Source organism: Halictus rubicundus, chromosome 13, assembly GCF_050948215.1.
Source record: "Halictus rubicundus isolate RS-2024b chromosome 13, iyHalRubi1_principal, whole genome shotgun sequence".
NCBI classification, from domain to species: domain Eukaryota; kingdom Metazoa; phylum Arthropoda; class Insecta; order Hymenoptera; family Halictidae; genus Halictus; species Halictus rubicundus.
This window is the reverse complement of record NC_135161.1, coordinates 10,400,764-10,425,837: the sequence shown is the minus strand read 5'-3', so window position 1 is coordinate 10,425,837 and position 25,074 is coordinate 10,400,764. Positions and strand designations below refer to the sequence as shown.

The window sequence follows — 25,074 nt, the reverse complement described above, 5'->3', positions numbered from 1 at the left end:
AATCGTTGACAATATTGACAATGTTTTAATACCCTGTAGCAAAAATGGTTCCCGCGAACGAGCACGGACTGCGATAGACGCGAGCGCTGTTACGATACAACGTATTCGTTCCTGCTCTCGAGGTCACGTTCATTGCGTTCTTTTACGCTCGATGACCGCCACCGTCGTGTTCTGACGATCCTCTTCGAGTTCCGCGAGTTCCTTCGCGACCTCGGTTACCCTCCAAGCAGGATCCTCTTCGGGTTGCTCGCTTTGAGCATAGTCGAAACAGGAACTCGCCGCTTCCTGCTCCTCCTCCTCGTCCGGCGACTTGGACGCTGAAGAACGGCTACCCGGTCGGCCGTTCGCTGAACATCTCAGTGGCATTGATTCCCGCTTGCTCTCGTGGTTCTTCCTCTTTCTGAAACACGGTTCACGGGATTCTCTCCGTTAATCTTCGTTCTGAAGCTGACCTCTTCAGGGGTCAAAAGCGAAATGCAGTTTCCTGACAGTAAGGACATGATATTCGGTTCTCGATATTTTTTGGTCCGCTATTATTGTTACAGACATGCTGGAAATTATTCATATACTCAAAGAGTTAAGGGGGCCGGCATGGTTTGAAATCCATATACGTATGCAAGGGTCAAAATCTAGACAAACTGCCGCTTCAATATTGCAACGAGCAGTTTAGAAGTGGTCAATTGTGTTTCCTAAAAGTCCAATCTACGTCTGTATCGAGCCCAAACTGCGAATTTCTACCTCATCGTGGTGGAATTTGTAATATTCGGCAGAAAATTCGAATTCTGAAGCGAGTATGACGTCACAAGATGGCCGCCGCTGAAAGATTCTCTTAATTCCGAGAGATTTAGTGTTCGTATCGAAAGAAAGGCTCTATACAGACGTAGCAAAGACATGTACAAACACGGTGGTATGCATTTTTAATTGATTACTTGCTTATTTAAGACGTAAAATGTCTAGAATAAAGGCACAGGATAACATAGCGTGACAGTCAAGGCCAAATGCCTGCCGGCCCCCTTAAGAGAAAGCAAGTATCTTACCTTGAAGAAACGTCGAGAAATTGGTTTTCAGTTTCTGTCAATTGCAGCGAATAAGAAAACGGTAATGGGAACAATAACGACATTTGAATTCGTGGGGATTAGGAGGTTAGGATGGAAAATGGCACCGACCTTGGCAGCGTGGGGCAGGACCAGAGCTTGAAATCGGCGCCGAAGAGCTCTCCCTCCTCGATGGTCTGTGGCAGATGGATGTTGAGAGTCTCCGGAAGGAAGATGGATGTGAGAGCACCGGCGACGCTTAGGGTGCCCATGATGATGAGAGGCAGCACCCTGGAGTAGACCGCCAGGTGGACGATGTACGGGAACGCGAGCAAACCGATGCCCGCGATGAACGAGGCGATGCCCATCGCCTGGGACCTCAGCACCGTTGGCAACAGTTCACCAACGAACACGTAGAACACAGCGAACGAGGCGGCGATACCGAATTTACCTATCATCGCCAGGCACACGGTCACCCAGACGGCGTCTGCTACGGCAGAGATCAGATTCTTTCGTAAACTCTCGATCGTAGGTTTTCGCGGGAGCAAGAGAAAGCGCGCACCTTCGGGGACGAACATGCAGGAGACGCAGGCCACGCCTCCCAGGAGCATGGTCAGACACAGGACCCACCTTCTGCCGAGTCTGTCCATCGCGTACCAGGTGATCACGTACGAGGGTATCTCCACGAGGCCACCTGCGAACAATGGAAACATCAAACGTGTTCGCGGGGACGTGCAGCTTCGCGAGAGACCCGAGCTCCGTCGAAAATTCCGTAATGTTGCGCTTCTGTCTCTAGTGGGAGTGTCGAGGGGCGGGGCTGATAGTTGGCAACGCCTATTTCTCGCGCTCAGGCTCCGCCCCGACCCGCCCAGATTCCTATCGTTGGCCCGGGGAACGCTCGATAATTATCCCTGGGGTATCATGTCGGTGGGAGCGTCTCTTCGGGAGAGTTGATCAATTTCTGAAGCCCCAAGAATAACAAGGATGGATCTCTGATATTTCTGAAGGAGTACAGAGTCCGGGGCAGAGGTTGCCCCCGGGGGTACTGCCCTGGTGACGTTGCGATCGTAACCACGCCCAATTTACACCCAGAAAAAACAAAGAGGACTAATTTTGGGTTTTTCTTAAGGGGCGTAGAGTCTGGAGCACTGTACCCACGCCGTTAGCAGCAAAGCCACGCCCATTTTACATACAAACGGACAAAGAACACGGAGAATTGATCTCGGATTCACAAGTTCAGGATAGAAGTTGGCTTTTGGAGCTCTGTTGAAATTGAAGCCACGCCCACTTTACAGAGACAGGAAGAGAGGGAGAAGAAGGTAGAATTCCTGAGGTTCCAACTTATGGTACCCGCATTGTCGAAGGGTTAGTCAACTTCTGGCCTGGTCAACTTCTTCTCGGCCTTTCTTAAGGGGTACAGAGTCCAGTGCGCAACTGGCCCTCTGGGGCACTGTTCTGGTCTCCGTTGAGATCGAAGCCACGCCCATTTTACTCCAAGATACGGAGGATCAAGGAAGATAGAGCTCCCAAGATCCAACTAAACCCGCAACCATGGAGGACCGATCAATTCTTGAAGCCCGAAGGGAGCAGCTCATCGAGCAGCATGATTCCCGGTGGTTTTAGGGTCGCGTGACGTTACGGGGGGAGCGCAGCGTAATGGTTGATCGCGATTGCATCCGATCGAATCGGACCGAGTCGAATAGCGTTCGCATTAGGTACGTTCCGCGTTCCCCGGGTGCATTGCGTATGCGGTGCACGCGATCGCATGCTACACGGCTGGCGTCGAAAACATGTTTACGAGGGAGGCGGAGCGGCGCGGAGCCAAGGTCTCTGCGCGATAGCCAAGCAGCTCCGTTACCAATGAAGAAGGCCAGGTAATCGGAGACGCCGAGGTTCGTGGCGTTGTACGACAGCCCATTGTAGACGACCGCGTTCGCCACCCAGTCGAACGCCAGGATGAAGAACTTCTTCCGGATGTTCGGGTTCCGGACAAGGTCCATCGGCGTCGCTGCTGGCGGCGGGGACCTGTCCTCCGCCTGTACAGTCTCGTTCTCACCGGAATTCGTGCCGTTGCACGAGATACCCTGTCTCCTGAGAATCTCCAGCTGAACAGACCCAGATGAACCACGGATGAAGAAGAAGAAGAATGAAGAAGCTTGTAATTTACGAGGCAATTGTCAAGGATATTGGGGACAAGAGAACTTGCTAGCTCTACTTAGTTTCCTAGAGTTTCTAAGGAAACTTCATCTGCTGGATAAACCATGGACCCAGACCCAGATGAACCATGGATGAAGAAGAAGAATGAAGAAGCTTGTCATTTACGAGGCAATTGTCAAGGATATTGGGGACAAGAGAATTTTCTAGCTCTACCTAGTTTCCTAGATTTTCTAAGGAAACTTCATCTGCTGGATAAACCATGGACCCAGACCCAGATGAACCATGGATGAAGAAGAAGAATGAAGAAGCTTGTCATTTACGAGGCAATTGTCAAGGATATTGGGGACAAGAGAATTTTCTAGCTCTACCTAGTTTCCTAGATTTTCTAAGGAAACTTCATCTGCTAGATTAGGGGTTGAAAAAAGATTCCACAATTTTGAAATGTTGTATGGACCATTTATTTTCAAAATGGTGCAAGTCCATTTAGAAAAAAAAAAAATGAGATATCACATAATTTGTATATTTGTATCTTTTTAATTAACAAAAAATGGACTTGCACCACCTTCAGAATAAACGGTCTATATACCGGGTGGAACCAAAACGGTTTTAACACTGAGTGCCTCCACAGATACCTCCATAATATTATAATTTATCCAACGAAATGAAAATTTAAAATTTTCTTTAGATTTTATACGGAATATATTAACGCAAAAATTTATTTGCAAATCTAGGTGAAGAATTCTGTCCCTCATTTCCGGGAGATGCAGCACAGTGTTGAGGAACAGGAAACTGAAACAGTTATGGCTGAAAAAGGTTCTGGCTTCGGTTCCGGTTATACAGAATCGATATTATTCATTTCCGTAACGGTTATACGTACATTTATAACTGTTTTTCAACCCCTGTAATAGATTGTTTACAATAATACATTAGCACTGATGGTAGGTGCTCGGTGAGTTACGATCTGCGCACGGTACACGTGTGCTGTCATTACTCGGCGACGCGGCCGGAATTGCAATCGGTAATCAATTAATCTCAGTGACATACTTCATTGCAGAAGTTTAGCGCAGATTTTTCTATCAATCGGAGGAACATGTGAGACAGCGTCGGCGAAATGACGGCACGCTTGAACCGCAACGGACGAAGCAGACAATAAGGTTCTTCTACAACTGAAGGAGCAAAAATTTATTCATATTTATGGCAAAAATGGGTAGGTGCAATTTGAAAGAATTTAACAGCTTTTGCATAAAGATCCGCAATCTGCCGATCGGTTGCCAAGACAGGGAAGTTATCTACAGTGTCTACTCGATACTTGTCCAAAACACGGGTCTAGCCACGGACATATATCGGATAGGAGATACTATTGTCTGACTCATGCGACCTTACACTCCTCGGCGACCGAGGTCTCTCTTCTTGACTCCTCACGGAAGGTATACTAAACGCTGTACATTGTAGTATTTACCTCCATTTTCCTGAGGAAATTGCTGGGCACCGTCTTCCCGTTGATCTTCGCCATACGCTGCACGATCACCTCCGCCTCGTCGATCCTGTTCTTGCTGAGCAACCACCGGGGCGACTCCGGGATGATCCAGTAGTAGCTGAAGAGAAGAACGAATGGGACCGAGGTCGCCAGCGACAGGGCGAACCAGTGTCTCAGCAAGTAACCCTGCGGACAGAAATCCTCGTTTCGAGCACGCTTTGTTTATCCCCGATCGAAGGAGAAGCCTTGATTACCAGTAAGGCTAGCAGGGACATCGCTGACGCGAAGAACATGCAGATCACCATACCGGCGAACGTTCGGTACCTGGGGCCCATCATCTCCAACGCTGAAGAACAAAAAACGGTTCCATTTCTAACCATTGTCAGTACCCGATTTTCCTCATGAATGGGACACATACAGCAGTGTGCGAATTAATGCGAACGCACCAATATTATTAATGTCTTATTAGTTTTTGAAAGTTGGCAACATGACTACGTCAGTAGTAGCGGCCATTTTGTTGTACGTTCGATGACCTAGTTTTTGCTGACCTGTTGAGAGGTATTGACGCGTCGTTAGGGTTAGGATTACAAAGTACATAATTTGTCACAGACTTAAGTAACGTCAACACTTCTCAACAGGTCAGCTCAGACTAGTTCGTCGAACGTACAACAAAATGGCCGTTACCACTGAACATCGTGTTGCCAACTTTAAAAGACTAAGAAGACATTAAAAATATTGGTGTGTTCACGTTAATTCGCACACTATTGTGGGTAGCAACGAGGTCACGATTTTCTTTGGGACATGAATCGATATTATTCGGCAAGAAGAGGCAAATGCTAGATGTCGCTTCGATGTGGACATAGCTTCGTGACCTCGTTTCGTAAGATTCCCGATTCGATTTTTTTCCGATCAGTATGTTTTCACAAGCGCGTTGATTTCAGCTCACCTAGTATGAAGGGTATCTGGTAGATAGCGGGAAAGAAGAGGCCGTTGATGGTCCTCATCGCGGTGTAGATGACGTAGTTCGGGCTGAAGCTGGTGGCGATCGAGAATATCACCTCGAGGAAGAGTATCGCGAAGAACGCGGTCCTTCGGCCCCATTTGTCGGCGATCCAGCCGAACACCACGTTCCCGAAGAGGCTGCCGACGTAGAAGAAAGTCGTAGAGGTGGAAGGCCACCAGCTGTTGTCGCATACCAAGTCTAGCTATGTGGATGCAGAATGCCATTAAAACGCTAGATCTCGCGGCCGTTACCGATCCCGGAGCGGGAACGTCGCGCGATATTTTCCGCGGGCCCGGCGTGCATCTTCGAAAACAAGGTCGGAGCGTAAACGACCCGGTGAAACGAGATTAGCGAGATTACGGGTGTCCGACGTCGAAACGATGATGCGAGGCATCGTGTGCGGCCGATATCGCGCCGTCATCGTCGCGCTGAAGTCATTGCTCCGAGCCCGGCAAAATTGCACATTATTAATTACAAACGGAACGGTTCCAGGGGTTTTTCGGGTTGCACTAAAACTGGGATTATTTATTTACTTGCTGGAATGGGAGACTATAACACTACCCCTATGAAGTTTCGAAGAAATTGGTACTTTGCTAGGTGAACTCGAATGTTAAACAATTGATGTCCTGTGGAGACACCATAGTTGAAAAATTAAGGTCAAGGAAAGTTACAATTTTTAGCGAATCCGAGTTTGACACGCCTAAACGATTTTAAGTGGGTAGACTTGAAATTGCCAAATTACGAAATTTGAACAGAAACGTTAGCATTGAAATGGTTTTTAAATTATTATTAGCTGCACCACACCCTCTTGTCTAACTCTCTTCGGCTTATTGCGAAATTACTTCCTAAAAGAAAAAGTAGAGCTGCAAGTTGTGTGCTGCAGCTAAATTTTAGATTCATCTGATTTGGAATTACTAATTACTATTGGAGTTACTGAAAGAGAAGTGCCGATTTTATTTGACTCCTGTTTCTCGCAATAGATGCAATTTTGATCTCGCATACAGATCCGTGGTCTAGTTAACTGTTATCAGTAGAATGAAAAAGAGGGTATGAGAGTATATTGATTCTGAAGAACATTGGAAGACTTCAGTACACAAAGTTATATTGTTCTTGTCGATCTATGTATTTGTGCGTGATCCATATTGTTTCTAGGCTGTTTATTCTGCTCGGTGCATTTAGGCCAATAATCTTCCGCGGATCAGTTACATCTGGAAACAATATTTGTCCGTCGTCGCGTCTCTCGCGATAACGAACACACGCCACGGAACCGTACCAGAAGAGATCCGGGTTTGATCCGCGTGCAAACTTTTCTCAATTATCGAGGTCTAGAGGTGAAGAAAGATCGAACGATATCGCGAGAAGATTTTCGACGGTCCTCCCCGTGCGACTCTCGCCGACAATTAAATCGAAAACGGGGAGAGTCGGGGAGAGTCGCCATCCCCCGGTTTTTCATAGGATTGTAGAACTTAGGCGATGTCCGAGCATGCAGGGCCTCAGGTTGCAGAGGGCTGGGAGGAAAGAGGGGACCCTCAGACAACAGAGGACCCCGGACAACAGACGACCCTCGGAAAACATTGGACTCTCAGAAGGCGCAGGACTCTTAGAAAACATTGGACTCTTAGCGAACGTTGGACTCTCAGAAAGCGGGGGACTCTCAGAAAACAGAGGACTCTCAGAAAGTAGAGGACTCTCAGAAAACAGAGGACCCTAAGAAAACGGAGGATTCTCAGAAAACATTGGACTCTCAGAAAGCAGAGGACTCTCAGAAAGCGGAGGACTCTCAGAAAGCGGAGGACGCTCAGAAAGCGGAGGACTCTCAGAAAGCGGAGGACTCTCAGAATACAGAGGACTCTCAGAAAGTAGAGGACTCTTAGAAAGTAGAGGACTCTTAGAAAGTAGAGGACTCTCAGAAAATAGAGGATCCTCAGAAAACATTGGACTCTCAGAAAGCAGAGGACTCTCAGAAAGCGGAGGACTCTCAGAAAGCGGAGGACTCTCAGAATACAGAGGACTCTCAGAAAGTAGAGGACTCTTAGAAAGTAGAGGACTCTTAGAAAGTAGAGGACTCTTAGAAAGTAGAGGACTCTCAGAAAATAGAGGATCCTCAGAAAACATTGGACTCTCAGAAAGCAGAGGACTCTCAGAAAGCGGAGGACTCTCAGAAAGCGGAGGACTCTCAGAATACAGAGGACTCTCAGAAAGTAGAGGACTCTTAGAAAGTAGAGGACTCTTAGAAAGTAGAGGACTCTCAGAAAACAGAGGATCCTCAGAAAACATTGGACTCTCAGAAAGCGGAGGACTCTCAGGAAACATTGGACTCTCAGAAAACATTGGACTCTCAGAAAACATTGGACTCTCAGAAAACATTGGACTCTCAGAAAACATTGGCCTCTCAGAAAGCGGAGGATTCTCAGCAAACAGGAGACTCTCAGAATACCGAGGATCCTCAGAAAACAAAGGACCCCCAGAAAGCGGAGGACTCTCAGAAAACATTGGACCCTTTCGCAAAACCAAGACGAGCCTCCAAGTAATCTATATCCTAACGTCCAGGTCCACAATGAAAGAGTGACCCTCGGAGAATAGAGGACCGTTGCAAGTCCACAAGGAAGTAGTGTCTCAGAAAACAAAGAGTTCTCAGAGAACAGAGATTTCCCAGAAAACAGGGAGTGCTCAGAACACAGAGTAAACATCTGCTTTTCCGCGGAAGCTTTGCGCCGCATCGCGTGCCGACAGAATCGTCTCGCAACCAAGATGGCGGCCGCATCCTTGCGATCTCGAGAGGCTTGGACTTTGAGTCCGACTCGAATTCGAGGCTCGCGTCCACGTTACCGTCGTCGACGGCGGCAGAATTTCATTAATCGAATGACGCGTGTACGGGGCAAGTACGTGCTTGGCGCGCAAACGCGCGCGACGTCCACTCTACGGCGAGTAGATTGCGCTCACGTACGCCACTGGGACGATGGATGATGCCGTAGTGATTCCCACGTCACGTCATCGAGCGCCGCTTTTTAACCAGCTATCTCGCTGCCCCGACTTTTTCGAACCCGAGACCCTGGAACGACGAAGTCCATGCTCTTCGACGACAACGATGACTCGCACAGTCAGTCTGTTGTACATCCGACCCTTTGTGGTCCAAAATGAACCCTTTGTTTCGGAACTTGGTACAAAAATATCTGTGGCGACCTAGGCGAAGAGCACGTCTACATTAGGGTTGACCCTTTGGGGTACATGATGACTCCTTTAGATTTGGAACATACTAAAAAACAAATCTCTGCTGGCCTAGGTGAAGACTCCAGTTCAGGATTGGAAGAGTACGTTTTCTACCACAGGATCTCTAGTATATCTGTACTAGAATACCCTAATCGACATAGTAGCAGTTTTGCAAGCCCTCGGTTCAGTTCTCATTTAGCTACCGCGGTGCCAGAACTTGCCACAACCAATCTCTGGTATCCTAGGTGAAGAGTGGAGTTCAGGATTGGAAGAGTACATTTTCTACCACAGGATCTCTAGTATATCTGTACTAGAATACCCTAATCGACATAGTAGCAGTTTTGCAAGCCCTCGGTTCAGTTCTCATTTAGCTACCGCGGTGTGCCAGAACTTGTCACAGCACATCTCAGCGAGCCTAAGTGAGGAGCACAGTTCAGGATTAAAAGAGAACTCTTCAGGATTAGAAGAGGGCATCTCCTACACACGTGCACTCACATATCAGTGCAGGAATCGTCCCCTAATCAATATTGCAAGTGTTACAAGCCCTGGCCACGTCTCATTTAGCTACCGGGTTGTGCCAAAACTTGTTAAATCACACCTCTGCGGGCCTAAGTGAGGAGCATAGTTCAGGATTAAAATGGGACATCTCCTACATACTTGCACTCACACATCAGTGCAGAAGTCGTCCTCTAATCAAGATTACATGTGTTACAAGTCCTGGCCGCGTTTCATTTAGCTACCGCGGTGTGCGAGAACTTGTCACAGCACATCTCTGCGAGCCTAAGTGAAGAGTACCGTTCAGGATTAAAAGAGACCTGTTCAGGATTAGAAGAGGATATCTCCTACACACCTCTCCTCTGACATATTCGTACAAGAATCGTCACCTAATCGACATTGCAAGTCCCGGCCACTTCTCATTCAGTCGCCTCTTCGAGAGAACGTTTACCAGCAGCACGCTCTCGCGAACAGCGTGTGTCGATCTTTCTTAAGATCGCCTGTTGAACATCGATCCTGGCCGTTCGTTCGCATGATCGCGCCCCACGCGTAGCTTCCGGTGGTTTGACCGGCGAGCAACGTTTAACTGGCGGTGTTCGCGAGGAGGCTGCGCTCCCGCTGAAAGAGCGTCGGTAAACACGCGCGGAGCGCGCAAACGAACTGTTTCATCGAGCACCGATGATCAGCTCGAGCAAATAATCGAGGCGGGCGACGAGCGGTGACAGGTGGGCGTTCGCGAACACGAAGTTTGATTTAAGCTAATTGCCACTCACGGACTTTTGATGTCTGCGTGAAACGCAAAAGGTAAATTGCATGGAAATACGGGAGCCCGCGCACCGCGATCTGCCGACGCGTTATTGTCAAGGGCAGCACCGCGGACAAGCGCGCCCGCAGGACGTTAACGACGCGTGTGCAGATTTTATCACCCTGACACAGTTCGAAAACGATATATTGATATGACCGCGGTTAGGTTGCCGCGTCCACGTCGCGCCGTTTCAGCAGATAGACCCGCGAAAGCCCGTCGTTGCTCTTTCTCTCTTTCTCTCTCTGTCTCTCTCGCTCTTGAGACGAAGCGGCTGCGACTTCGACCGGATATCCGGTTCGCCGGAACCGGTGGCGACTTCCGTGGCAGCTCGTTTGCGCCCGGAAACGATCCGATGTTCTCCGATGGTCGATCAAGCGTTTTCGGACAGCCATTTGTCACCATGACTGGGAGAAAACAGGTGGACGTCGTTCGGCCGACTCCGTTTCAATTGGGACAAATCGTAGAACGCGTTCTTCGTGGTTGAACATTTTCGGCCGGGACAATTGGAGAAGATCGACTGGTCGAATCAGCACCGGCCTAGCATTAGAAGATTAGTACGAATCGTAGGACAACTCTTCAAGATTGAAAATTTCGGTCACCATGACCGGGAGAGAACAGGTGGTCGTCGTTCGGCCGACTCCGTTTCAATTGGGACAAATCGTAGAACGCGTTCTTCGTGGTTGAACATTTTCGGCCGGGACAATTGGAGAAGATCGACTGGTCGAATCAGCACCGGCCTAGCATTGGTGCAAAGATTAATACGAATCGTAGGACAACTGTTCAAGATTGAATATTTCGGTCACCATGACCGGGAGAAAACAGGTGGTCGTCGTTGAGAATTTCATTTTCCATGAAAAAGTGGAACCGCACCACCATTGGTGCGATTCCGTGGAAGCACGCGCCCGTTGAAGGGAGTCCAAACTGCGAAAAGAGCGATGGTCGGAAGATACGCGCTGGTTGAGAACGGTGCCGGTTAATTAGATTTTCGTAAGGACTGGGTCGTGCGTCAGAACGACGATTTGCGACGATCGGTTCCCGTCCCGACGTTACTGAACGAACGGGGACGGGTCATTGTCTTGCGGCGGCGCTCTGCGCGAACGTGCAACGCCAAGCTTCCGCTCTGCTTCCTATCCCAAGTCATCTCGATTCTCGTTTCAGAGCGGTCGAGACCCCCGCGCTAGACGCAACAGCCAACGAACGCTCTTTGCCCCGGAGGTGCCCCGGATTGCTCCCGGAGCTGCTCCGGGGCAAACGATGTTCGAGGAGGACTGACAGAAAGACCCTCGGAAAGAATTAGGAGGAGGATATCTAGCCTTCTGGATAATGGGTTCTTTGCTGGGAGCCGAAGTTGCCCCAGAGGGCAATTTCTTTTACCGGTGAAATTCTTTTCCCGGAGACTAGTATGATCAATCCCTTCAGTACGATGGTTAGTCTGCGGGGGACGGTCCTTCGGGTATCAAAGGGAAAGGGATTAGTTTGGAGGAACTTGAGTGGGCGTGGCTTCGCTGCTCTCGACGTTGACGGAGCCAAAATTGTATAGGGCAAGCGGGGCCCACGAGTTCAAGGCTCCATAGCCAGTAAAATTACAGAGACCAAAAGACTCGGCAGGTTCAAGAGTTCTTGCGGAACCCGAGAGTTCTGGTGGCCTCAATTCCAAAGGAGCCGGTGCCCCATAGGGCAACGGTAGCCCTCGGTAGTCCGAGTCCACGAACTAAGTAAAAATCAAAAGTTCAAAATCCCGCGAACAGAATGAGACCAACACTTCCGAATAAATCAGATACTGACTACGACCGCCGTGCCCCTGGGGGCACTCCGGGTCTCCCCGCGGGCAAAACTGCGAATCCCGTCAGCAGAAGATACCGGGCACGCGTAACAGTGTGCGCCTTGCGTTCCGCGTTCGGTTCCGGTGGCCCCGATACCGAAGGAGCCAGGCCAGTGCCCCGCGGGGCAGTCAGAGATGTAATACCTGGACGGTAGGAAGGAGAGAGCGGGCAGAGCGAAGCGGAGCGTCAGAGCCGGCGCGCTGACTCGATCGGGGATGAGAGAAAGCCGCGACGAAGCTTGAACGGAAAACGGAAGAACAGGATTTGCCTCGATGGCTCCGTGCGTCACGCGTCTGCGTAAATCCGGAGCGTGTAAATACAAGGGCCGCGCACACCCTCGAGAGCCGCTGATGGACCCGGTGATCAGCGGCGAGCGACCTGTTGGAGGGAGAACGAGAACACGGCGAAAGGGGAATAACGACGCACGGTGTACACCCGAGAAAGAGAGGAGGGCCCAGGAGAGGGGTGGGGAGAAAATTACGAGGAGAGGAGTAGCGAGAGTGGGGAGGAGAGAGAGAGAGAGAGAGAGAGAGAGAGAGAGGGATGGAAAAATCGAGAGATTTTTCGCCGATTTTGTTGCTGCCCCCCCCACGCACACACGATTCGGACGGTGTGCGCCGCGCGCCACCGCGTTGCTCGAGGCCCGAGAGGAGCCCGAGAGGAGCCCGAGAAGCCAGCGGCGGGCAGAGGAGGCAGGGCAACACGGCAGCAGGGAATCGAACTCGGTCGAGCCGGTTGTTGTGCGTCACGACAGAAATGCGGACGCGAGCGACAAGCTGGTAAGCTGGCACGCTCGCGCGGCGGACATATACCCTTCGTAGGAGCACAGAGTAGCCGGTAGTTTGTACGAGGCGTTTGATGCGACAGATCGCATGACCGGATGCGGGGGTAGGTAAATTGGTCGGCAATTGCTGACGCCACCACGGAGCCGCAAACTATCGGCCAGTCGCTCGCCGAGGCACGATCTTGTTCACCTGGCCGTCGAAAACGATCTCCTCACCTTCGATTCGTCAACCGGCCACAGCCCCAACGGGACCAGTCGGTGTAGGTGTACCATGCGTCATGCTCTTTACTGGCTATCTGAGAAATGCAGCTTCGACTCTGCTGCACTCGGACTGGCTACCGTTGCCCGCGGTTATGTTGAGGACACCCTGTAGGACCCTTAAGGACATCCTGTTCATTATTTAATTGTCACCCCGACCGATAGCAGAATTATGCGTACCTAACAACTGGACAGTAGAAACATTAACCACTGAACACTACTATAACATTCAAAACAGTTTTTGCATTACTAAATGTCTTCTTGTTTAATCAATTTCTGAATGTCATCTTGTTTAATAGATTGCTAAATTTCTTCTTATTTAGTGAATTGCTAAATGTTCTCTCATTTAATGAATTGCTCAATGTCTTCTTCTTTAATAGATTGCTAAATTTCTTCTCATTTAATACATTTCTAAATTTCTTCTTATTTAGTGAATTGCTAAATGTTCTCTCATTTAATGAATTGCTCAATGTCTTCTTATTTAATAGATTGCTAAATTTCTTCTCATTTAATGAATTGCTCAATGTCTTCTTATTTAATAGATTGCTAAATTTCTTCTCATTTAATACATTTCTAAATGTCTTCTTATTTAATGAATTGCTAAATGTCTTCTTATTTAATAGATTGCTAAATCTCTTCTTCTTTAATAGATTGCTAAAAGTCTTCTTCCTCAATTGATTGTTAAAAGTCTTCTTATTTAATAAATTGATAAATTTCTTCTCATTTAATACATTTCTAAATGTCTTCTTATTTAATGAATTGCTAAATGTCTTCTTATTTAATAGATTGCTAAATCTCTTCTTCTTTAATAGATTGCTAAAAGTCTTCTTCTTTAATAGATTGTTAAAAGTCTTCTTATTTAATAAATTGCTAAATGTCTTCTTATTTAACAGATTGCTAAATGTCTTCTTATTTAACAAACTGCTAAATGTCTTCTTCTTTAATCAATTGCTAAATGTTTTCTTATTTAATAAATTGCGAAATCTTATCTGATCTAATAAATTGCTAAATGTCAAAATGTTCAAAGTAAAATGTAAAAAGTGTTTAAAGTAAAAGATCTAAAATGTAAAAAGTGTTTGAAGCACAAGATCCAAAATGTAAAAAGTGTTTAAAGCAAAAGATCTAAAATGTAAAAAGTGTTTAAAGCAAAAGATCTAAGATATAAAAAGTGTTTAGAGAATTTAAGAACATATCGTTTTCGACCATGGATAGCTGTCATCGAGTTCGATCGGGATTGTCGAAGAAGAAAAGAGAAAAGAAGAAAAGAGGTCTACATGTGTCTCGCAGTCGAGGCCAACAATTTTTATGGTACATAAAGATGCACGGTCCACTGATGACCAATCGGATTCGAATCCCCTCCGGGTGCAATCTTTACAGCCACGGCACGGTGCGATTTGTTCACCTGTGTACCGATTCGACTGGTCGAACGAAGAAGCATGCTAGATCGTTCGGATAGCTGTTTGTTCCTTCTTCCTTGGCCGACTATTTCCGTGCAACGGAATTGACCAGTTTAAGAGAGAACCGAGGAGGCTTGCACCTAGATCCTCGACCCCGCGAGTTACGATCCTCGTGTTGCGACAACAGCTTACCCGCGTTGTCTAATTGCGGCAATTTAATAACGCGTTAATGGACCCGAGCGAGCGAGCGAGCGAGCGACTGAATGCAGAGCTGCCACGTGACGAACCTTGGCGCGACCAGCGCGTTCCGATTCCCGCACACGCGCCGCAACGATCGGCCGAGGTTTCCAACGAAGAAGATCGCGATTCCCGCGATTTCAATCTACGATGATCCACCGAACCTGTCTCCGAGAACCCATTAAACGTCGTCTGCAAACGATCCGCTCGATCCCCCGCGGAAAAACGCAGGACGATCCGACGCGACCGTGGGAAACGGGGACTTCGATTTCTCAAAGGGAAGATAAATATAAATATTTATAACAATCGGCGGGGAACATTTATGAACGCTGTAACGCTTGCATAGACAACGATCACACTGGAATTCGCTTGTTGTCTCAGGCTTTTGGACAGAGACGCGCAGAAATCGGTAACAAGCACATTGTGAACTCTATGCACTTGTGGCAAAAATAGGTGGATGTAATTTGTGAGAGCAGAACGATTAACACTAAACGTTATAAAAATGACAAGATTTAATTTATTTAGACTTTGCGCGGTTCTTATTACAATGCGTGAAAGATATTTATTGAATCGTTGCTCACGAAAGCATCCTTATAATTTCAAAAATTGTCAAAGAAAAAATCTAGAACCGGTCATTTGACCGGTGGTGGTACATTTAGCGTTAACCCCTTGCACTACGATTTATTTGACGACTTCAGTGATTAGAACTTTTTCGTAACTCGTAATTTCTTAAAAAAGGAGAAAATTTCTGAAGTATTCCTATACTAAATTTCCGAGTATGCCTACAGGATCTTCAATAGCTGCACACTAACAGCGCCAAAATAGAATTTTATCTCGGTTCAAAGGTAATCAATAGACTGCGGATCTTTACGCATTTATGGCTAACGAGAATCTTCAAAAAATGCTAGAACATAAAATTCGATAGAATTTGGTACGATTTTTATTTATTCCGGATCTACAAAGCCCGTTCCCGTTGGAAATGCGATTTCATTTGGTTCCGCTTTCTTAACACTTTGACTGCCAAACTAGAAACCCCATAAATTCCATAAAATTAGTTAGTTATCTAATGAAATAAAAATTGAGAAAAATTAAATGTATGACATTGAGTAGTCCTCCAACATTCCTGCATTTTACAGATCCTAATCGGTACAATGAATATATTAACATAAAAAATTCATTTCAAAAGCTCGACAAATAATTCCGTGCAACACAAAAATGAAACAAATCACCCATTATACCAGACTAAACGATCTTAAAAACCACCTAAATGAAATTTTTAGGAAACAGGTATTCGACAAAATTAAAAGGAATTATATACAAAAGTATCATAATGAAGGAGCGGATTTTGAGTGGCACAAATTTCCAAGTCCGGTAGATCGTCAAATTCAAACTTCAATTTCTAGAATCAGAATTGGGCAGTCAGAAATAACCCATTCATTTTTGTTAAATAAGAAAGATAATACGATCTGCGATATATGCAAAGTACGAATTAACATAAACCACCTAATAATAGAATGCAAAAAATATGAGAATGAATGGAAAAATGCTAAGTTGCCTAGATCCTAACCCATTCTGTTCAGTTCTAAGGAGTATATCGCCGGTCTTGCCAAGTATATCAAGGATACAAATATGTATAACATATTGTAAGAAAATGTACCGTGTTGCTAATGACCTTTGATGTTGAAGCAACATTAAACAATTAAATTATATATATATATATATATATATATATATATATATATAAATAATTCCGTCATCCACATATGGGTGACATGGCAGTCAACGTGTTAAAGTTCCTCTGTAAAAATTGAAAATTGCGCAAACATCTACAAACTAATGATACACATACTTGTTAGACTCCGTTCAGAATACGTCTCGACATTGCATAACAAGGGGTCAAAAGAATTCGATGCTACAAATTTTTTCCTAGATACCGCTATTCGCTTTCTACGAAACGAATGCACTGAATTTTTATTTTCCAGAAAGACCCGGCGATAGGAAAGAACGCGGAACGAATCTCGGCGCGCTCGGGAACACGAAGCGACGCGAGGAAAAAACCGTGATTGCCCGTTGTTGCACAACCCGCGTAACTGAACAATTGCGGGTTCGCGAGTACATTTTGATTGGACGATTCGCGATCAATCCTGGGATTTCGGGTAACAGGCTCGGCGAGAGAGATCGGTCGCGTTCGAACGGTGACGCAGGTGGGGTCCGGTGATTGAGTTTGCGAGCGGGAAACGTACGAACGGGTCCGTGGAAAGGAACGTGATACGGGCATACGTATCAGCCCCACGGAATCGAATCGCGGTGAACATCCGGCCGCGGCGCGGAAACATCGAACCCGCCGCGCCGCGTCGAGACGTGCGAGGCTTTCACGGAATAGAGAATTATCGAGCGGAAAGAGGAGTTTAACGGCGTGTCCCGATCGGGGACAAGAGGGACACCGATTCCGCGAACGGGACCAGCTTTCCAAGCTTCGTTCCTCCGCGCGCACGGCTTTCGCGGCGGTTCCCGCGATTCCGCTAATCGACAGAGGCCAGGCCGAATTGCCCCCCATGTGAAACTCGACTCGGTGTACCTGTCATCGTTACGGTCTATGGTCGCTCTATTCTTGTCGGGAACACTACTGTTGCAAGAGAGAGAGAGAGAGAGACGGGACAGGCTCGCGGAGACGTACAACGTCTCGCGTAGGAGGATTATGCAAAACGTTCCTCGTTCGTTTGCTCTCGGACGCGACGAATCGTGTCGACGTCGACCCACTCGCACGCGACCGCTTTTCCCATTCCGAGAAACCGCGAACACGCCCGGCGAAACCGAATCCGGCGGGAATTCGCGATCCCCGGGAACAATGACCCCCCTCTCTCCCCCCCCCCTCCTCGAATTAACCCTCGCGCGAAAATTGACCCGTCTTCTCTGCCCTCGAATGCCCCGGAGAGTCGCTCGCTTCTCGTTCTCGATCTCGAAACACACCGATGTCTCGATATACGAAGTCCTATATGGAAGTAATTTGTCTACCTCGGGACAAACAAATAAATGTTCCGCACATTTTCCCGGTTCGTTCGAGCCCAAACACGGTACCATTTGCATCGTGTTTACGCGTTTGATTCGTGGTACAAGCAGAATCTCCGTTATACGAACGAATTGTCACGAATTGAAAGTGACGACACACGATTCATTATACAAATCAACTTAACGCGGCACGGTCGTTAAGTGATTTTTCCATTACCCGAATTCTTGTGATCCACTAACCTGTTCGCATAATGGAGGTTCCACCGTACCGTGGATTGCACGGGTAAATACGATCCTAATTGTGGCGTGTACGGAGTCGTTCCGATCGGAGAAGTCTCGCGAGTATGTTGGTAAATGTTTGGCGCGAAAGATAACGGAGAATAGTAATTGTTGTTGAACAAGTGTTGTCTGAATATTTTTTTCGACAGGAGATCAAGCAGCATGGAACCAAAGAAGAGAAAGACGCGTTCGCATGAGGCGGGCTAGAAGACTTTGCACGACTGGAGGAACCTACAAGAATTATACAAAATTCTGCATCACTATTGTCCGACACGAAGCAGCGTGATGACTGCAGATTTCATGCGCTTATGATAAAGTTGAGTAGATGAAATTGAAACTGGTAAAAAGATCCAATGAATTTGGAGACTAGATTCACGGGGCCCGTCAAAATGGCGGGTGGACATTTAGATATATAATTTAATATAATATAATATATAATTTAATTTACTGTATATATTTAAATATTTATATCTGCGAGATGCTAATATTTTTAATTCACGAATATTGCACGAATATTGCATAATCTACGAGGAATTGTTTCAGAAATTGATTTCTTTGAAATTTTGATAGATAAAATTCATGTTATTTTTACAAAACACACTAGTCATTTTTAGTGCCCCGTCAACTTAGTATTAAAAACACTATTATTTTCAGGCGATTGATGCCGCAGCTGACTACAATTCGCTCAGAGGATCGAGAAGAGCGCGAAGCCGAAGAAACCGCGGAATTCGCCTTTCGCATTGCACAACTAGAAGAGCCCACAAGAATGATACAAAATCCTACATCCTCTTCTCCCATCGATGCCTCTATGCCCGATTAAATTCCGACCACTCTGACGACTATAATTCCTTCAGAGGGTTGATAACCCGCAAACCCGAAGAAACCGAGAATGATCGCCCGGAGGATCGCGAGGAAGACCGGAATAATAATTCCCTCAGAGGGTTGATACTAGCGCAAACCCGAAGAAACCGAGGAAGGTCGCTCGGAGGATCGCGAGGAAGATCGGAATAAACGGAGAAAGACGTGTTTACCTCGGTGACGAGCGTGCTGTCATAATCTCGGGTGTCGTAGATCCATCCGTGTCGGCACGTGCTGACCGGCCATTTAGGGTTGCCGACCGGCGGCGAGGGTAGCCGCGACCTCGACCGGTACTCGGTCCCGACGGTCGCGTTCTCGAGGCTGCCCCGACCCAGCCACGTCTCGATGATGGCCGTGTAGTTAACATCGTACATGCTGCACTTAGAGTACTTCAGCTTGCCGTCGGTCCTGGCCTCGTAAGGCAACGACAACGCCTTCCTTTCTTCAAGGGTCAACAACTCCGTCATGTTGTCCAGCTCGGGCACCCTGCACCAATGATCTGGGGATGCGCTCACGAACACCTGTTCAACAAATCACCTGGATGTCGCGCGCCGCATTGTCTTCGAGGCGAGTCTATGGTGGCGATCGAATTTCTTTGCTATGCTCATCATGCTAGTCAACTTGGCGTGTTAACTTTCGGTCTCGAAGATTTCAAACGGCCGGTGCAATTAGACTTTCTTGCTACTTGGTACGGGTTCGATTAGGCTGTTGCATAGGTAGTGTCCGATTTTAAAATGCAAATTAGTAGACGGCAGATCTTTATGCAAAATAAAAATTTCGTAATCTAGAAAATAATATATGGAGGTTCTTAAATTTTTCTAGTGACCATTTTCTCATCCCTTTTACAATTTTTGTTCCTCAATCTTTTTAATGGCCATTTTTTCATTGCTTTCCATTTTGGGTTTGACTTAGTTTGTTATAAATGCATGAAATCCGCAGTCTAGTTGTGAATAGAAATACTATTACTATCTGCGGATTCGTTATTAGACTGCGAACTTCAGACGTTTATAACTAAAATAAGAACAAATAGAAAACGGTAAAAATATTTGACGAATTTAAAAATACTGTTGCATTATTTCCAGTTTATTACAATTATCCATGAAAGAAATTGATGTCTACGTAGCTTCTGTAGGCTGTAATTATTGCAAACAATTTTTATTTTGCATGAAAGTCCAAAAGCTGGCCATTAAAGTCCTATCTTAAATTTTGATTCAGATCTCGAATTTTATTTTTAAATAAATTTGATTGGTCAATGCGATTGTCGATTAATGAACACACTACTCGTCGATGGCACAGACCAAATTCAATTTCTACCGTGACACAGTCGAAATAGGTAGAATATGTCTATCAGAATAATGCATACTTTGATTTATAAATTCATTTAGAGGAAGACCAAGGACATTTCAAGTGCAACAGCCTGCTACCACAAACGTTGGGTTGCGGTCCCTGAAAATTGAATTTCTGGTCGCCTCACTCGTTCGTGTCGGCGCCACCATAAACGTAGCCGAAGACGTGCAACAGACAGAGGTCACCGTGACCGGTGGATTCGACTCACTTGCGAGAACGCGAGGAAGGCGGCGGGTAGAGTGGCGGGTATGCAAAGAAGGTAGTACATGATGTTTTGGTATTTGCCCTTCTCGCCCACGTGCACCAACACCTCGTCGAAGTCGATCGAGCTCATGTTTCCCTGGTTGACGATCCACCGCCACCTGTGAACCTGTTGCCGAGGACGTTCCTGAGGCTGACCGCGACCGACGATAGTCCGCACAGCCTCGAATCACGCGGCATGACCGCCGCGAGTCCTCCTCGGGATCATCGACGCGTCGCGATGATCAAACTCCGGGTCACACACCGCGAAACTCTTGCCCCACCACTATCGCGCGGCTATACTTATCTATCCTCCTCTCGGACTCTCTGTGTACCCTTAACGAGAAAAAGGAAAAAAAAAAGAAGAAAAACTACCCGTGGGACCGGTACCCGCGCGACCCGACAATCACGCGTGTCCCCGGCTGGCTCTCATCTCCGCCGACTACGTTTCTGCGACTAAACATCCGTTGTCGCGAAGCCACGCGTCGCGAATCCGCCGCGGCGTCTGGCAGCGCTGCGACACGCTGCGACACGCTGCCCAACACACTGGCCGACGACACTCCGGCAGCAAGTGTCCGAGAAAAGACGGCTCTGTTGTCCGACGACGCTCCCGTCGCCGAGACCGTCGGAACTTTTGCTTCTTCCGGGAAACAGTTTTTCCTCCTCACGGTCGTCCGACGACTCGAGTCCCCGGCCGCGAACTGTCCTGTCCCCGACGATGCTGCTGGCGACGATGATCTCGACGTTGATCGCGTCGTTGTCTCGACGTCGTTGGCCCGATTGTCTCCCGAGTCGCGGCAGTCGCGAGCGGATAGTCCACCGTCGAATTCGGAATCGCGTAAAGCGCGGCGAACGCACGTCTTCGCGCGTTCTTATATGCCGCGAGCATAGCGCCGACCGCGATCAGCCATTGCCGGAAAACACCTCCTCTCTTCCGATCCTCTCGAGCATCGTCTTCGGCGTCTCTCTGCCTCTCCGTCGCCACCACCGCCGCCACCGCCTCCTCCGCCTCCGCCGCCACCGTCGACGACGCCACCGTCCCGGCCACTGTCAACGCGGACGTCGCGCGTCGGCGGACCGCCTTCCTCAGCTTCCACACCACGAGGAAATGTCGCGGACCTGTTTCCGATTCACAACTCAGGCTCGGATCGTCCCGGTCCTACCGCTGCCCTCTAGTCCTGTCCACCGATCAGAGACTCCTCTTCATCGCGTCGCCCCCCGATCACGATGGACCACCTACAAATCGGGGGTTTACTCTCAACTTTTAGTCATCGATCTTTCACAGATTTCGAGGGACGTGGAGTGCGAAAGATAATTTGTTTGCCGAGCGTTGGCAGTAGGATTTTAGGCGTTTTTCACGGAAATTTGTGTGTACCGTTTAACCCTTTGCACTCGAAGCTATTTTAACCCCAAAACGAAACGGTTCTTCCGATCTAGAATATTTCCCCTAAAATGGTGCGTTTTACTCCAACAAAATTGACTACAGCAAATTTAATAATTTTAAAAATATTTTGAATAATGATCCAGCAATTTTTAGTGGCGCCTTGCAGTCGCCATTCGAGTGCTAAGGTTTGAAACAGTATTTACGAAGTTTAAGAATAATTTTGAAGTGTTAATAAGTTTAAGAAGAAGCTAGACATTTTTTTTTTCTATGTGTCTTGCAATCGATGCATTTTTTTTTTTGTCTAATTAGGAGACTTTCGGGGAAATTGGTGGGGCAGGACTGCTGATTTACGTCGTGCGGGAACTATGTCTGTTCTTATACTGTTTCTTCGACAAACGTTTGTTGACTGATGTCACTGACTGGCGTGATGCTAATTTTCCAGCTTGCCGCGATAGTTGATTAGCGTTTATGAGGAAAATGAATGAAACACAAAAGTGTGAAGCCATTAGAAGAATTTGAGAGAATTGCTATATCGTTCTCGATCTATTTCCATGATTAAATGAAGAAGTACGCTGTTGTCAACATTTTGTTTCCTACAATTAGTTTAGAAAATTAGTTAGCATAAATATCCCGAGTCTAGTTGCCACGTGCGTGAGTTACCCGTATAATTGAGTAGTGGTAAAGTAAACAAGACGGTAAATCAGTCGACATTAACGCATTGTTTGCGGGACATTTCGCGCGCGGCCTTGAGCCTGGCGCGGGCTATAATTTTTAGCCGACGCTTAGGAAATTGGACATTTTTAGAAATCGTTATAACTTTAAGATGACGCTATAAATAACAAAAGTAATATGTAAATATAACACGTGTATCGTTTAACTGTCACAAAGTCGACGGTAACATAATCCGTCGTTAAAAAACCTGTATAAATATCGTTCTAACAGCCTAAAAAAATCGGATTTATCCGTGTCCCGATCACAATGTGTTAATTAGTCGATTGAAGAACTGATAATGCGAAAACGAGTGTATTCTTCTGAGAATTCCGGCAGGTGTGTTGTTATAGTGTAGCTCCTGTGCGGAACATTTCTGAAAATTGTGCAGGAAAGACTATGAAATATCAATGCTGACGCATCGTGGCACATGATAGCGGCGTAAACGTGTCAAACGTTAGAGCCATGTTGTTAGTACACTGTCACGTTCGACTTAGAATTTTGAAGAATGCTTCCAGGTAATTGTTAAGAATAAATCTCTGGACATCGAGTTGTTGCGAAACGTGCGGCCGGGAGAACTTTAACCTTTCGACTGCAAAAATGATTAGGCATTGCGACAAGCTAATATACACTGTCCTAAAAAATAGTTGCGCAAAAGATACTAAGATAACGCATCGCCAAATTATATTTTACATTTCGAATCAGCTAATTGCGTTCCATTTATAATTCTATAGTTTCAGCGATTGCTATGGGTAGTGTTGTAGACTGAAATTAGGAAGAGATTCGGAAGAATTTTCGAAGATATCAGAAAGAAATTGGGAACAAATTAGTAAAAAGTTAGGAAAAAGTTAGGCAGACAATTGGGAACAAATTAGGAAGAAATTGGAAACATATTAGGAATGAATTAGGGAAAAATGAGGAAGAAATTAGTAAAAAATTAGGCATAAATTGGGAAGAAATTAGTCAAAAATAAGCTAATGTTTCTTATTAATTGGGGAAAAAATTAGGAATAAATTAGGGAAAAATTAGGCAGAAATTAGGAAAAAATTAGGAAGAAATTAGTAAAAATTTAGGAACGTATCAGGAATAAATTAGGAACAAGTTAGGAGAAAATTAGTAAAAAATTAGGAACAAATTGGGAAGAAATTAGCACAAAATGGCGGACTTCCTGGTATCCGAAAATAGACAACTGCGGAATCCTGAGGAACGGGCACTTTCGAAACGGTAAACGCGATGCACCGATTAAAATTCACTGGAAATAAATCGTACACTCCCCCGAAACATATCAATGGATCTACAAGATCGTATACACACAGCTTACACTCTTCGCAATCAAAGGGTTAAAATCGACGAGCCGGCGACAGTAGCCAGTGCGCCACTGACTTATTTCCACGCTTCAGCTACGCGTTGCTCGCAGCCTAATTTCCGAGATAATAGACAAGATTATCAACAAGATAGAGAGTGAGAGAGGGAGATAAAGACGGTATCTGTTTCACAAGATTACAAGAAATCATAGATAATCGCGACCCAAAAGTACGGCGGATCGCACGATCGCGAATCGATACGCGAGCCAGTTCGAGATCGGAAAAATCGGGATCGGCCAGGTTCCGTCGACGGAATCGACGGTCCGCCGTCCGTCGTGCGTCTCCGTTTTCCACGAATCTTCTGGACAGCGGCGCAAATTGAAATCGTCACGACATTCGCGATAATAACCACCGTCTTCTTCCTGGATCGCGTCGCGACTTTGTCCCGGACGGACTGCGGATGTTTATGCAAATTCGTGGAGCATCCCACAACCGGAATTAGACCTCTTCAACTTCGCTTCAGGGTCGGCTCGCGCTTCTTTCATTCGGTCCCGAAAGTCCTGGCACATCTTACAATTTCCAAGTTACATTTCACGCAATCTGTAAGAATTTTCAATTTTCCAAAATCATTAACCCTTCGCGCTCGGAAGCTGTTTCAAGCAAGGGTTGCTGTTCCCTCCTTAGCGTCGCGTTTCCAACGTCCCCGTCCAGAATCGTCACGTTCGATTGAATCGTCGGGAATCTCGCGACGCTAACGAGGGAGGACCGGAAGCGACGCGGAAGAGGCGATTCAACGATGATACACTAAATCGTCGAACGATCCTTGGGATCCGCGGTCGATCGTCGTCGAACCGCGACGACAAAGGTGGAAACCTCGCTCGTAACTCACGGCAACGTGTGTGTCTCGAGACGTGTAACCCTGGTTCCCGGATTTTCCGTGCACGCGACGTACGCGCGTGCATTCTGCCGCGGTCCGTTCTCGCTCTCTATCGTCACAATTGCCAGTGACGTGACGTCACGCTAGTGCAAACAACGTCGTCCCGCTTCGCACGCCGTCCCGTTCCAGCCCGGTTCTCGCCTCTCGCTCTCGCTTCCTCTCGATCGATTCGATCCCGATCCGATCGAGAGTCTTCGCTCAGGGATGGGGGAAGCCTTGCCGAAGACGCATTATTTGAACACGGGGAACTTTGAAACCTTTGATATTGCACCAACAAGGCTGTGCATAAACCGCTATAATAATACCGAATAATATAATACCCAAATCG

The 25,074-nt window shown here is 46.9% G+C and overlaps 1 protein-coding gene across 2 annotated transcripts; it reads right to left on the bottom strand.

The window, feature by feature from the left end:
• On the bottom strand, positions 1 to 21,085 carry LOC143360744 (organic cation transporter 1). 2 transcript variants are annotated; one of them, XM_076799866.1, is made up of 9 exons: positions 20,382 to 21,085; positions 19,000 to 19,347; positions 5,615 to 5,873; positions 4,923 to 5,014; positions 4,651 to 4,854; positions 2,893 to 3,139; positions 1,597 to 1,728; positions 1,167 to 1,524; positions 1 to 400 (listed from the first exon to the last, which is right to left on the bottom strand). In XM_076799866.1, exons 1-9 carry the CDS (start codon positions 20,505 to 20,507, stop codon positions 130 to 132), a joined length of 2,037 nt encoding a protein of 678 aa, XP_076655981.1. In that variant the 5' UTR covers positions 20,508 to 21,085; the 3' UTR covers positions 1 to 129. The 2 variants fall into 2 exon arrangements, with proteins under 2 accessions (XP_076655981.1, XP_076655982.1); XM_076799867.1 differs by having other exon boundaries at positions 1,167 to 1,521; positions 20,382 to 21,082.
• Positions 21,086 to 25,074: the final 3,989 nt, after the last annotated feature.

What these genes read in the sequence shown, in the direction of transcription:
- LOC143360744 (XM_076799866.1), bottom strand. Translation starts at nt 20,507, where the DNA reads ATGAGCTCGATCGACTTCGACGAGGTGTTGGTGCACGTGGGCGAGAAG. An exon ending in CTGCATGTTCGTCCCCGAAG is followed by an intron (nt 1,525 to 1,596) that starts GTGCGCGCTTTC and finishes TCTCTGCCGTAG; the next exon opens with CAGACGCCGTCTGGGTGACC. An exon ending in TCCTGCCCCACGCTGCCAAG is followed by an intron (nt 401 to 1,166) that starts GTCGGTGCCATT and finishes ACCGTGTTTCAG; the next exon opens with AAAGAGGAAGAACCACGAGA.